This window comes from Melanerpes formicivorus, unplaced genomic scaffold, assembly GCF_026170545.1.
Source record: "Melanerpes formicivorus ecotype bairdi unplaced genomic scaffold, bMelFor1.0.p_v2 SCAF_2, whole genome shotgun sequence".
NCBI classification, from domain to species: domain Eukaryota; kingdom Metazoa; phylum Chordata; class Aves; order Piciformes; family Picidae; genus Melanerpes; species Melanerpes formicivorus.
The window spans coordinates 57,666,814-57,680,107 of record NW_027142354.1 but is presented as its reverse complement, the minus strand read 5'-3'; the positions used below and the strand labels follow the sequence as shown (position 1 = coordinate 57,680,107).

General features: G+C 47.9%; 1 protein-coding gene across 4 annotated transcripts; it reads left to right on the top strand.

Annotated features, from left to right (window-relative positions):
* Positions 1-10,153: 10,153 nt before the first annotated feature.
* LOC137446025 (thymosin beta-12-like) lies at positions 10,154-12,772 on the top strand. Of its 4 annotated transcripts, none has more exons than XM_068148289.1 (3): positions 10,154-10,247; positions 11,291-11,398; positions 12,529-12,772. In XM_068148289.1, exons 2-3 carry the CDS (start codon positions 11,299-11,301, stop codon positions 12,564-12,566), a joined length of 138 nt encoding a protein of 45 aa, XP_068004390.1. In that variant the 5' UTR covers positions 10,154-10,247; positions 11,291-11,298; the 3' UTR covers positions 12,567-12,772. The 4 variants fall into 4 exon arrangements, with proteins under 4 accessions (XP_068004390.1, XP_068004397.1, XP_068004406.1 ...); XM_068148296.1 differs by lacking the exon at positions 10,154-10,247 and adding an exon at positions 10,602-10,737; XM_068148305.1 differs by lacking the exon at positions 10,154-10,247 and adding an exon at positions 11,069-11,090.
* Positions 12,773-13,294: the final 522 nt, after the last annotated feature.

Sequence of the window (13,294 nt, the reverse complement as noted above, 5' to 3'; positions counted from 1 at the left end):
TCCTCACCTCCAGCCTAAACCTCCCCTGGCGCAGCTTGAGGCTGTGTCCTCTTGTTCTGGTGCTGGTTGCCTGGGAGAACAACCTCTACATGGCTACAACCTCCCTTCAGGTAGTTGTAGGCAGCAAGAAGGTCTCCCTTGAGCCTCCTCTTCTGCAGGCTAAGCAACCCCAGCTCCCTCAGCCTCTCCTCACAGGGTTTGTGCTCCAAACCCCTCACCAGATCATCACCTCCAATGCCCCTGCCAGAGCAGGACCATACAATCTAGCTCCGTTACAATCCCACAGTAAATTAGCCTGGTTTTAATCTAATCTAAAACCATATTTTCCTGCTAGGAGACTTGGTAGCGTTAGGAAGTGCCAGATCAGAACAATAAAATGTGTAGGGTCAGGAGAAATTACCTCTCAAGCGGTCTCTCTGTGCTGTCAATCTGCTTCCACAGCAGATTTCTCCACTTGAACAGCTAATAAAATTTCCTTGCACGGGGATGAGGTTTCCGAATTTGTATTTTGTATACATAGCTGTGTTCTTTCTGATTCATTTAGCCTCATCAACAACAATAAAGATACTGAATCAGAACAAGCTGGCAATTTTGTTGATGAAACATGGGAGAGAGCGGACTCCAGCTGGCTCTTCAGCAGCTACGTTGGACAGTTGACAGGAATAAAACCGCACGAAACCTGACACAGAAAGCACAGGCAGTGAGAGGGGACAGAGAGTAGAGGCAGGTAGGCAGGCACTGCACAGCACCTGCTGTGCTGGTTTGGAGTCCAAGACAGTGCCTACCCTCCTCTGAACTGGCTCCAAATGTGCCATTTCTTGCCAGCTTATCCTACCTCCTTTCAAGCACTTCCAACGTTCCTTGCAGGGGGCAGACATATGCGGTCCCAGGCTGCCATTTGAGTCTCTTCTGCTCACTTTGTCTTCTTGTTGCCTATTTCTGAAAGGTTGAGGAGAGCCCTGGTGCTTTAACCGCTTGTTCTGAGGTAGTAAGCATTAAGGGAAGGGAGGCAACACCTCAATGAGCAGCCGAGTGGTTACATCCCCAAAATGCAGCTATTGAAGGCATCTGCTTCTCAGGTCACTGCTGAATGGTGGAGCAGCGTGTGGCTGTCCCTGCCCATTTCCCACTCTCGGGGCACAGCTCAGATTTTATGGTGGCAGTTTCTTATTCTCCCACTTGATGCCACACGGCTTGGACACCAACAGTCTGGACAGGGTGGTGTGGAGCTCCCACAGGCTCATTTACCCCCTTGGTACCCTCTGGTGCATGCAGAGCGGCCCCTGTGTGAGCAGAGTTTGTGCAGGTGCATGGCTGCAGTCCCACCACATGGCACAGGACTGTCACCCACATGTCATATGACAATGCTCTGCCTTGCACAGTGGTGAGGCCCCGGTGTGAGGCTGCTCACAAGGAGCAGGACCCATTCCCCAGCTGCTGCACGGCTCCAGGAGCTTGGCAGATGTATCTGCTCAACGTCTGGCTCTTAGGACCTGAGAGCCAGAGTGCCATGGCATCCCTGTCTCATCAGTAAATCCATGTCCAGAGCCACTCTGCAAAGGGGGAGCCTTTTCTATATCTCAGTGTGTTATCTTGCAAGTTCAGCTAAGTTGCTCAGCCTAAAAGTTTTGCAGAGATTCTGCTGCTAAGTGCTCACCAATTAATTCAGTGGATCTAAAATGACTCCTAGTATAATTCCTGTTTTCAGGAAGAGCTACTCATGAGCACCAGTCATCGTTACCAGTAGATGTCATGAAGAACTGGAGCTTTGGGGGTGCCCAATGACAGTCCTCACCTAGCATGACTTTAGAATAAATATTCTCTGAACAGTTTAGTTGCCGTTAAGGCTAGTTCCAGCAACAGCCCTGCATTACTCCTCATCAGAAACTGAAGCAAATGAAAGAATAGCCCTGCCCCAACTGTGCTCACTGTTGTACAAGGCTCAGTACAAACTGAGCTAGACTGCTGCAGAACACAACTCAATTTTGCAATGCCATCCAGTCCTTTGAAGGTTGATAGCCTGCTATGCAATTCTCTACCTCTATACTGGGTCATTATCTCATTAGAAGGAAATGGAATCTGATACCTACCGAAGGAAGACACTGATGCAATACCTGTATAATATACATCAACAGCTTTCACCTGGGAGGAGAATTATCTGTGTGCCAGCAAGGTATTTGCTTTTGGTATTAAGTGTCCGTCCACAAACAAATAGTTTGATATGTTCTCCTGGACTTGGAAGTGCCCAGGTTTTGTCTCAAATGGATCCTGTTGATATCTTGCAAAAATATTGAGCAACTTGAGCCTTTTCAACACCAAAGAATTAGCAAACAGCATCACTTGCCAGCTGGTTGCTCTGCAAAACGCTTTCCTCTCCTTCATATTTCATCCAGAAACAGGCACGTCCCCTCTCTACTTTCTTCCTCTTTTCTAGCATGATAACATTTTCTAACAACCCTTCTCTGCCAGGCTGCCCAGCACAGCACACTTGGCCACATCCAGAGCTAACCACAGAGGCTCTTGAATCAGCATGTGCCCAGTTCTTCTGGCTCACAGTGTCCAAAAGGGCAGCTAACAATCAAAGTCCATTCAAAAAAGCTTTTCCTTGTATTAGCAAATGAAGCTTCACACCAATCAAGCAAACAGGTGAAAGAATCCATTTTACAGCAGCAGGAACTCCAGCACAGAGAATACCATTCAGCTTGTCAAGGACTGTCTCAGGATCTCAGGTAGTGATAGGACTAGGGGGAATGGAATGAAGCTGGAGGTGGGGAGATTCAGGCTAGATGTGAGGAGGAGGTTCTTCACCATGAGAGTGGTGAGACCCTGGAATGGGTTGTCCAGGGAGGTGGTCGAGGCCCCATCCCTGGCGGTGTTTAAGAGTAGGCTGGATGAGGCTCTGGCCAGGCTGATCTAGTGTGGGGTGTCCCTGCCCATGGCAGGGGGGTTGGAACTAGATGATCCTTGTGGTCCCTTCCAACCCTGAATGAAACTATGAAACTATGAAATACTAGACCCATCCCTGGAGATATTGAAGGTGAGGCTTGACAGGGCTCTGGGCAGGCTGATCTAGTTGAGGATGCCCCTGATGACTGCAGAGGGGATTGGTGACCTTTGGAGGTCTCTTCCAGCCCAGCCCATTCTATGATTTTTTTTCAACTCAATTCAGTATCAAAGGCACAGGTTCTATGGAAATGTCAGACATTTTTCTACCAGAGTTCTGTGATTAAAATAAACATTTACTGCAGACATTTTTATTTTTTCCTGCCTTAGAATGCTGATCTGAAGCTTAGTTTCAGAAGAGCTTTCTTTAAAGTAGAAATCTAGCAATATGGGGCAAATGTGGCTCTTAAGGCTTGTTCACATTTTAATTGCATGGTTGCAGACTTAGCTGGAGATAATTCTTCCCTTCTTGAAATTCAAGACATTGAAAGGTTAATTCAGTCTTCTCAGTTCCATTTCCTTCCTTCTGTTCTCCTTCCCACACTCCTCCCCCCCCATCTGTAGACAGCTGAGTTATTTGAATTTTATGCAAGCTAGTGTTCATCCAAAGGGAAAAATCCCTGAATGTATGCATCAGACAAGAGAAATTTACAATATTGCACACTTCAGGTTTTCACTTCCTGGTTTCTGTTCTCTGCATTCACCAGTCTGGGCTGTGGAGTGACATGAACTCCTGCCCTAAAGCTAATCTTCACTTACAAGTTGATTTGAATTAAAGCCTGAATGTCCCCATCCCTTTTGTATTCCTGTTCTTTGTGCTCACAAGGATCTATGCTTGAGCTGACCTGCTGCTTTTACCTCGAGCTGGGGAAAGGCTTCCGTTCACCTTAGCACAATTTACCTGCTGCCAACACAATCGCTCTCTGCTGCTCCCACGTTCCCTCATGGTGTGGTTGCTCACACTCAAAGGACACTGACTCCAGAGGAGTCAGTTTGAGTGTGCAGAGCTCATGTTAACCCCATTCTGAAGACACAGCCTTGACAAAAGTGCAGCTGATTTCTGTGCATATATTTGCAAGGAAACAAAAAGCCATGAAACGTTCCACTTTGGTCAGGTTCTGAAGAGAGCTGTTCACTTCAGGCACTGTGAGGGGGAAAACACTCTCACTTTTCTCTTTTTTTTCACATTTTGGAGAAGAAACCCAGCATTTAACATAACATACTGGAAGCTTTTCTTTTGTCCAGGAAGAAGTTAACAGATGTGGAACTTAGTGATTACCATTTTCTTACACAATTGTCGCCCTTGCACGCAGTGCAAGTGTTTGGCTTACTCTGTATAACCAGCTTATAAAAGTGGAAAAGAGGATGTGTGAATCCCTTCAGGCAGAAACACAAGGTTTGAGTCTGGAACTTACCCAGAGATCACCTAGAAAAGAACCTTAGCTGCCTAGTTTGCTCCTCTGCTGTAGCAGCCTTGTTTCCTTAAGCAGCTGAAACACTTCAGGTTTTCTCTTCCCTTTCCACCAAAATAATCAAACCTAATTAAGCTGCCAGGAACTCCCAGGCTGTTGAAAGGGAAATGATTTGGCAACACAAAGAGGAGTGCTGGTTAGGTACTCATGAGAACTACCTCCACAACCTAGCATCCCAAAAGTCAAGGATACCACAAGTGCCTGTCTACCCCAGCACAACATGGACTGTAGTGACAGACCCACCTTCCTCCTTTTTCCTCTGCAGTTAGTATCAAGGTAGTAGATCTCTAGATTTTAATATCTCCTCTTGGTTTCTCTTGGTTATCTATTTGCTGCACCCTGGGTGCCACAATTTAATCTTCATAAGGAATGGTGATTTCCCTTTTGTTTAAAGCAAAGAGAGTGAGAAATCCAGCAGTGGATGGTTTAATTCCAGAGCAGCCAGCTGCACTGGGAGCTGTGTTTCAGCACACACCCAGTGCTCACTCATCACTTTGCTGCCTTACTCTTTCCCTTGGAGCTGCTGCTTGCAAGAGATGCTTCCATCCACAGACAGAAAGGAGAGGCATGAAAACGATTGTTAGTGAAGACTGGGAGTCTTGTTGAAGTCGTGTTTCTAGACCAGTATTCATCACAAACTGTCATGTGCTCTACAGCACATTAACTAATGTGACTGGCACATCACATGCTCCTTTCCCCACTCTGTCTTGGGAAGGGAAGTTTGTGCATGGGCATTTTGTGTTCATTTTTATTTGCTTTAATACTGCACATGTGTGCCACCACATTTGACAGAGAAGGCCAGGCCAAAGCCACATATTTTATGCTGGAAGACACAATTTTGGGTCAGTTCTCTAGAAAGTTCTGTGGCAAGCATCTCCATCTGGTGAAACTTTTAACACTATACCCCCATACTGAGCTTTGTGAGACAAAGAGAGAGAGAGGAAATCACCACTCCCACTAGCTTATGTTTTCTCTTGTTGCTCTTTGCTGCAGTGGGACTCCTGGCATAGACTGCCTGAACTCCAGAGATGATTGGGAATCGTGGCATTAGGAAAACCAGCCCAAGCAGAAGGACTGCCTACAACTGGCTTCTCCTCTCCCTTCATCCTTCAGGTGCACCTGCCCTTGAGGTTCAACCATCTTGGTAAGGAAAATGAAACACCTCAGGTAATGCTAAAACATACAGTAGGAGATGAGTGTCGAGTAGTTCCACACAAGCAGAGCAGCAGTACAGCAGACCCTGTGCCAAAGGGAGATCATTGCCTTCCTTACACCCCCAGGATTCATTGTCTCCTAGCCTGGGAACCTGTCTCCGTTCCCAAACATGGATATTTTTTTTGGCAGCAAGACAGAACAAAAGGCACAAAGAGAACTAAGAAAATCCTTTCAGTGAAGCTGTAGTCTTTTTTTTTTTCCTCTCTCTCTTTTTATTTTTTCTGTTCCTCTGAGGATGGGAAACCTTCTAAGGATGGCTTTCAACACACCCAGTCCTGCTACCTTTCTGGAAGGAGCTCACTGCCGCTTGGGACCTAAAGGAATTGGGGTACTTGCAGATTCCAGCCCGGCTTCTGACCTTGAAGACTTAATCTCCTACCTTTAGCACCACAGCATTTTGAAAATGAAATCACTGTTATATTTGAGTGGGTGTGTTATTTCGAGACAGCACTAATGTGATTATAAAATCAGTTGTGTCAGCTTATTGGCTCAGCTACAGACACTGATCTGCTCAAGCGTCTGTTCCTCGAACCGGCTGCTCGCCTTAGGGTGCTTTGTCCCTCCTGGGCTCCATATAGAAATAGGTGTGAGAAAGAGAGAGAGAGAGGGAAAGAAATCACTGCTTCTTGTAGCTGCCCACTTTATCTCCATGAAAGTTTGCATTTCCAGCACCCCACTTGTGCCAAACATGAGCACAGCCTCTCCCCAGCCCATGAAAGGCTATAGCTCTGTTATATATATATGTGTGTGTGTGTACATGCCCCTGCAGCCCCACACAGGCTGGCCTTGCTGCTCCCAAGTGACAACAGACAAGGAAAAAAAGCTAAGTGGCAGGAGGCTTCAGACCTCCCAGCCTCACTCTTCAGACTCTCCTCCAAATTTTCCTTTGCACTTGAGCTCCCCTTAAACCTTTCCTCTCACCTATTGCTGCATCCTGGTAGCAAGTATTTGTTTTCCCCTGTTTCTCTGTGGGTGTCTGACAGACACTTGGTAGTGTGCGCTGCCAGGCATGGTTTAATGCTGTCTGTGGTGGGTGACTCACTGGTATCAGAGGTGTCAGTCCTGGCAGGTTTGACTCAGCCCTTCATCCTTTGGCAGCAGATTGAAATAAAATGCAAATTTCCATTGTACCCAAGGCAGCTTTCCAGACATGGCCATACCAAGGCTTTAGTCGTGCACCGAGCTGCAGTCATATAGAGTCTGTAAAGATCCTCTACTTGGCTTGCTGGGTTTCCTCACTTCTGTGTGCTGGATCATCTAAGTACTTCTGTGCACCTCAAAGACCACTGTGGTGTTTCATTGCTGCCAGTCATCCCAAGGCAAGGTAGCTGCCACATTCCCCTTCCTGAAGGTGCTGACTGAAATCCTGCCGTTAAAAACCTGTCAGCTAACTGCTTTGCTGCTTTCTGCAAGCACATCTCAGCTCCCAGTGAAGGCAGAAGGCACCTGAGTACAGTGCTGCCTGCCCATCTTTCCCTCCTGTGACCAGCCTCAACACACAGTGCAACGCCCTCAGGCCAGACTCTCCATATGGAAACTGCACACAGCTGCCTGTCCTGCACGGAGTGTGTAAACATGAGGTTTGACTCCGGCTTGAGCCGGGCTCGACCACAGAACCAAACTTACAAGCTGCAGAAAGCTGGTGGGCACTTTGTGCAATGGGCAAGATGTTCGTTATGGAGATGGGTATCTGCTGACTGCAGCTGAGAGTGGGAACGTGTAATTTCTCATCATTATGTCCTGTGGACAAACACTATTGCACCTTCCTCAAAAGCCCAGCCCAATATCAATTAAAACCCTGGCCATCTTCAGCCCCCCAAAACCCAAACAGTGTTTCCCAGACTGGGTTTAATACTAGGTCTGACAAGAAATCAGGCAATTAAAATGATGGTGGTGGAAAAAACCCCAACAAACCAAGCATGCCTACCCTGCCTTAGCATGTTTAGAAAAGCCTGAGCTGTGCTCTGGATGCTAGGGGCTGAGCCTGGGACTGTGCAGAGCGAGCCAGAAGCAAGATTCTCCTGCTACGCTGTCCTGAACACTTTGTTTGCTCTCTGCAGCTGAAAGAATTTGTGCCAGTCTGAAAGTTTAAGAGGTTTTGCCCTTGTAATCTCTCCTCATCATAGGAATGATTCATTGCTACTTGTAAAAATGGACAAATATCAATAAAACTGAAACTCACAAACTGCCTGAGCTCCTGAATCACCCACATTGTATTTTCAGGCCTTTTCTGATCTTCTAAACCTGATACCCAGCCCAGCAAGAAGAGGTTAATGCTCTCTAAACAGACACTAAGGCTGCTCAGTGCCAAATGTCAGCTGTGGCTTACACCAAATATTCGCCCAGCAGTCGCCTTCCTGCTTACTCCCAGGGGATTTTGGTCAAGAACACAGCTTTCTATTTTTGACAGTTGGTTGGAGTAAGGGGCTGGAAGCAAGGGAACCAAGCCTCGATGCTACACACACACACACCCCACACACACACACCACACAGATCTTGCATGGACAGCCAGAGCAGATGCAGAGGTAACCCAGCCAGCCAGCACAAGTCAGCTGAGCTCTCAGCATAACAAAAATGCAGCTGCACTGCTGCCAGGATGATCTTGGATCCAGAAGCAGCACAGCCAGGTTTGCACAGGGCTGAGCTCAGTGGGACCCAGACCGTCTCTCTGGAGCTCCAGCTGAGCAGCATTATGCATATTTGTCCACCATGACAGCAGTCCTTTCTTTACCTCAAATACTGCAGACAGCCACAGAGAAAACCTGCTCTCAGACTGGGGCTTGCCAGGGCACACAGCAACCCCTGCACCCTCTGAAGATGTGGAAAACAGGAGAGAGAGAGGGAAGCATCACTGGGAGCCACTCTTTATCAATGTTGATGGGAAAAATTGTATTTTTCCCCCTGCATTTCATCAACTCATTTAGGTTGGAAAAGACCTTTGAGATCATCAAGTCCAACCACAAACCTGTTCATTATGTTAATTTAAACAAACATTAGAGGAAGGGGTCACTCAAACACATTTAAACACATTAAAACCATTTCCTCCACATGCACTTAGCAGACTCAAAGCCACTCTACCTAAGCCTGTTATGCCAACAGAAGGATCCACAGCACCTTCCTCACCTCTCAACCAACAGTGAGACATCTCTGTCTCCCTGAGCTCATTGACCAGGCTCCCTTCATAGGCAGTAGAGAAATGGGGATACTCCATAGGCACAGTTAATTTTATCCCAGGTCAATTGCCTCCCTATTGATGATCAAGGAGCCTAGACCAGTCATTCAGATACAGACATCCAAAGTCACACACGAGGAAATCCACATCAGCAGCATAGAGCATGCCCAGAGCCCTTCCCTCCCCAGCCTGAGGGCCTTGAAAAAGGACTCTCAAGTATTTTTGTGCTGCAAAGCAGGAAGTGTAGCTGGAGCTGTGTCACAGCCACAGGGATGTCCACAGCCCCTGGGAGCAGTGGCTTTAGGAGGTAGGTACAGGTAGTATTCACGCACTGCTCATTGTTCTCTCCACTTAGTTTCTCCTCTAATACAAAATGTGTCTGGCAAATAACTGCAAGGGTTGTTGGCCATTATCATAGAATCCCTGGGGTTGGAAGGGACCTTTAGATCATTGGAGCCCAACTGTCAACCAAGCACTTCCAAGTCTGCCACTAAACCATGTCCCTCAGCACCACGTCTACACATATTTTAACTGCTCCAGGGATGGGGACTCCACCACTGCCCTTTTAAAGGTTTTTCTGCAAGTACACCACTCAGCACCTACGATGCCTCCTCCCTTCACTGCAGCTTACAAAGTTCCCTGTGAGCAAGCCCAGCACGGTCCACACCATGGGGAGGGTGAAGTCCAGGGGAAAGGCAGCTGAGCGGGATGGGCCAATACGGCTTCTTGCAGAGTGAAGGCAGGAAAGCTGGCTGTAGGCAGCTGCCTGGTCTGGCTTGCAGAGCCACATGCTGCTGGCCTGAGAGAGGCACCAGCAAGTGGGTTGGTAGCTACCAAATCAGGAGCAAATGGAAGGTTTATTGTACTTCCTTCCAGGATACATTCCTGGCCACCAGTATGGTTCCTTGACCAAGCTTGTGTCAGGATTTGATCCTTGCTAGTGACAATTGCACCATGGGTGTGCTTGGAGCCCTCCTGAGCCCCACACGTGGGCTTCTGCCAGCCTGGGCAGGTGGCACACAACCCACAGCTGCTTTGCTGAATTCACCTGAACACTCCCCAGACTGCAGCACCAGCCCTTAAAGGAACTCCAGAGCCCACCTGAACCCCAAACCTCAGCACTGTAAAAGAAGGGCAGGGAGGGACACTTAAATATTGCTATCCTGGTAGATGAAAGGGAAAAGCAAAGAAGCCCTGAGCTGGCTTTGGGCAGGTCTCTGGGTCACTTTTCCCATTTCCCTGCCTCGGGCACTTTCTGCAGGAGCAATCTGTCCTTTCCTTAAAGGCTGAGCAATCCCAGTGCTGAACTAATCAATATTAATAGCAATGGGCTCGGGGAGGGGAGGGGGGGAGGAGAGGAGCTGAGAGGAGGGATTACCCTGACCTTTTTCAACTCACACTGCCTCAGACGGCCACCAAGCAGCTGAGGAGGGAGCAGCCAGACGGTAATGCCATGTGCTTTTTGTAGCTTTTCTCTTGCATTTGGGTTTTTTTAGCTCCTGTGACTGTTTGCTTCTGTTGTCTCAGTGCAGATACAAATGAAATCTGATTGTCTTCAGGAAGGGGGGTGTGTGTGTGTGTGTGAATTTTTATACATACATATAAAAATATACATATATCTATCTCATTATCTCAGCCATCTCCATGCCAAGCCTCTCCTTGCTGGGAGACTCTCCCTGAAATCAGGGGCATAACAGCCCAGGCTGGATTTTTTAACTTGAATTCCTATTAAACCCAGGAATTGGAGTAGGGAAGCCTGGAGAGGTGAAGGGTTGAATTCCCGTGTGCTTTGTGGATTTCTCTTCTGAGAGAGAACAATCAAAAGCCACTGAGCCTGCGACTGGGATATTGAGTGCGAGAGCAAACAAAGGGCTGGGTGAACGGGTCCTCTATTGTTAAGCACAAGTGTCCACAGCAGCTCATCCAGATCCGGGGGTATGTATGCACTCAGGACAGGGTGGCTCAGAATTACAGGCAAAGCCTGTTAATTGAAACAGAATCATAACTGACAGCTCTTTGTTTGCATTGGATGTGGAGTTCATTGCAGTTTATTTTGGGTGAGCAGCCTCCCTTCACACAGAGATGTGTGCCAGGAGGCACCGTGGACCCTTGGCGGTCAAAGCGTTGTGTTCAGTGAGATGTCCTTCCTTCCATGTGCAAGAGAGGATTTTGGAGACATTCTGCTGGGGGGAGGGAGGTATTTAGGAAAAGCCCAGCTAAAATTCCATCTCTGCCTTTCCTCTCTAGCTCTGGAAGAGCCAGACCTCAGGGAGAGGTCCCAGGCTGAGGTGTTGGGTTTGGGAGTTCTCTTGCAGAAACGCTGGCTTCTGTTTTCTTTCTTTCTTTCTTTTTTTAATGCTATCTTTCATGGGTTGTTTTTGGGTGGTTTTTTTTTCCCCCCTCCTTCTAGCAGAAAATGTTTTGCAGATGGCTGGCATGAGAGCAGTAGCTGACAGAGCCAGGGCTGTGTTTCTCCTTTCTTTGTCAGGACCCATCATGTCCGACAAGCCGGATTTCGCTGAAATCGAAACGTTCGACAAGACCAAGCTGAAGAAGACAGAAACCAGAGAGAAAAATCCCTTGCCCACGAAAGAAAGTAAGTGCTGGAGAGGCTGTTTGAACTGGGAGCAGCGAGGATGCAAGCTGTGTTGCAGTTCAGATGCAAAATGAATACTAATCATAGGATTACAGGCTCAAACTCATCCCTGCCTTGAACGGGGGATAATGCTAAGACTTGTACTCAGTGCTGGGCGTCCAAGGGTACGAGTAGTTACAACCCATGCTGTGCTTTTGCCTGCAAAGTCCTCTCTGATGGGATTGCTCTTGCTTCTGCTAAAAACAAGACCAGTATAGCTGCTGGTTGCAGCTGTTTGTAATTCCCACCTTCCAGCCCTTTTGGAGGCAGAGGTGCCCAGGGGAAGCCTTCTGCATCCCTGGCAGACCAGGCAGCATCCCCAGCAGGTGCCCGGGCTCTGGCTTTACTTTGTTATCAGACAGATGTGCTGCTGCCCCCCACTGGTACCTGCTGCCAGCCCTGCCTAGGAGAGCTCCAGGCACCTTTTCTGGGAGTAAGGCTGCAAGAGAAGGCCATCATCATCCTCGTCCAACAGGCAGTCTGCCCTGGCAAGGCACCCTTGGTAGAATAATAGAATCAACCAGGTTGGAAAAGACCTCAGAGATCATCAATTCCAACCTCTTGCCAATACCTAACACTTCCTAACAACTAAGCCATGGCTCCAAGGGCCACCTCCAATCCTTTTTTGAACACCTAATCCTTTTTTGTACACACACTGTGCACAGGCAGCCAGGAAAGGGTTGTGATTCACATGCAAGTTAGATGTACAGATGCCACAAAATGCCATTTCCACCTGGCACTGCGAGCTGTTTCCTTCAGAAGAGTCTCACTGTGGTTACTTTGGATGTGTCAGTGCTGACAGCCACAGAGGTGCAGTGTCCCTCAACATAAGAGACCTGGTTTTGCCCTGGTTTATTATCTGTACTGATGCTGAAGCTGTAAATGCAAGAGCAGGTTTGGTTTGCACATCATGAGCTGCACCCAACTAGCTATGCAGATGTGGAAATGAGTTAAAATTTCCAGGGTGGCCAAACCAAGCATCTGAGGCCTTCCCATCCCCAGCTCAAAAAAATGACCACAGCCATCTGTCCCCTGCAGAATAATTACCTTGGTCAGTGATCAAAGCTTTGTTTCCTCTGTTTTTCTGGCAGCTATTGAACAGGAAAAGCAAAGTGAAAGTACAGCCTGAACATACAGCTGAAGATGTGACTGCTGCTTCTTCAAGGGGCTTTTGGGATGTTTGGCTTTGGTTTGTTTTGTTTCCCCCCACCCCCTGTTTGTTGCCCATTTATTTTAGCAAACATTTGCTTCTTTAATGTTCCCTGGGGAAGAAGTTTGGGTTGTGTTTGCTGAACGAGATCCTATGTGTTTGTGTTTTTAAAACTGTAACTCCAAGTTCTGTCTCAGCCTCATTACTTGCCAAAAGAAAAAGAATGCAGTTTGCATGAAACCTCTTCTCCTAAACCTCACAATAAACAGGTTCCTTCTGATCAGCTGTCTCTGAGCTGTGCAAAAGTAGGCTTTACACCACAACTCTTCCTAAAGTCCTTCCCACCTTGTGTGTGTCACTGCAAATGGGAAGAGCTCCCCCCAGGCACCCTCAGATCCCCCTGACTGGCACACAGCCCCTCTCCCCCAGCACATGCACCTGGATCTTGGAGACTCCCAGAGCCCCAGACAGCACCAACCCCCCCAGGACCTCCTGACAGCCTTCACAACAGCCTGGGGCCTTCACTCCCTTGCCCTGTCTCGCTCACAAGAGCATTTCAGAGGAGCTGAGGAGCAAGATTTGTGTGCTAGCTGCTAAGCTTTTAAACCCCCAGCTTGGCAGCCAGCATGAGCAAGACAGAAAGTTGCTGCTCTGCTTCAGTCCTGTCCAGCAGTGGATTAGAGGTCTCAGAGACAAGTACTCACTTA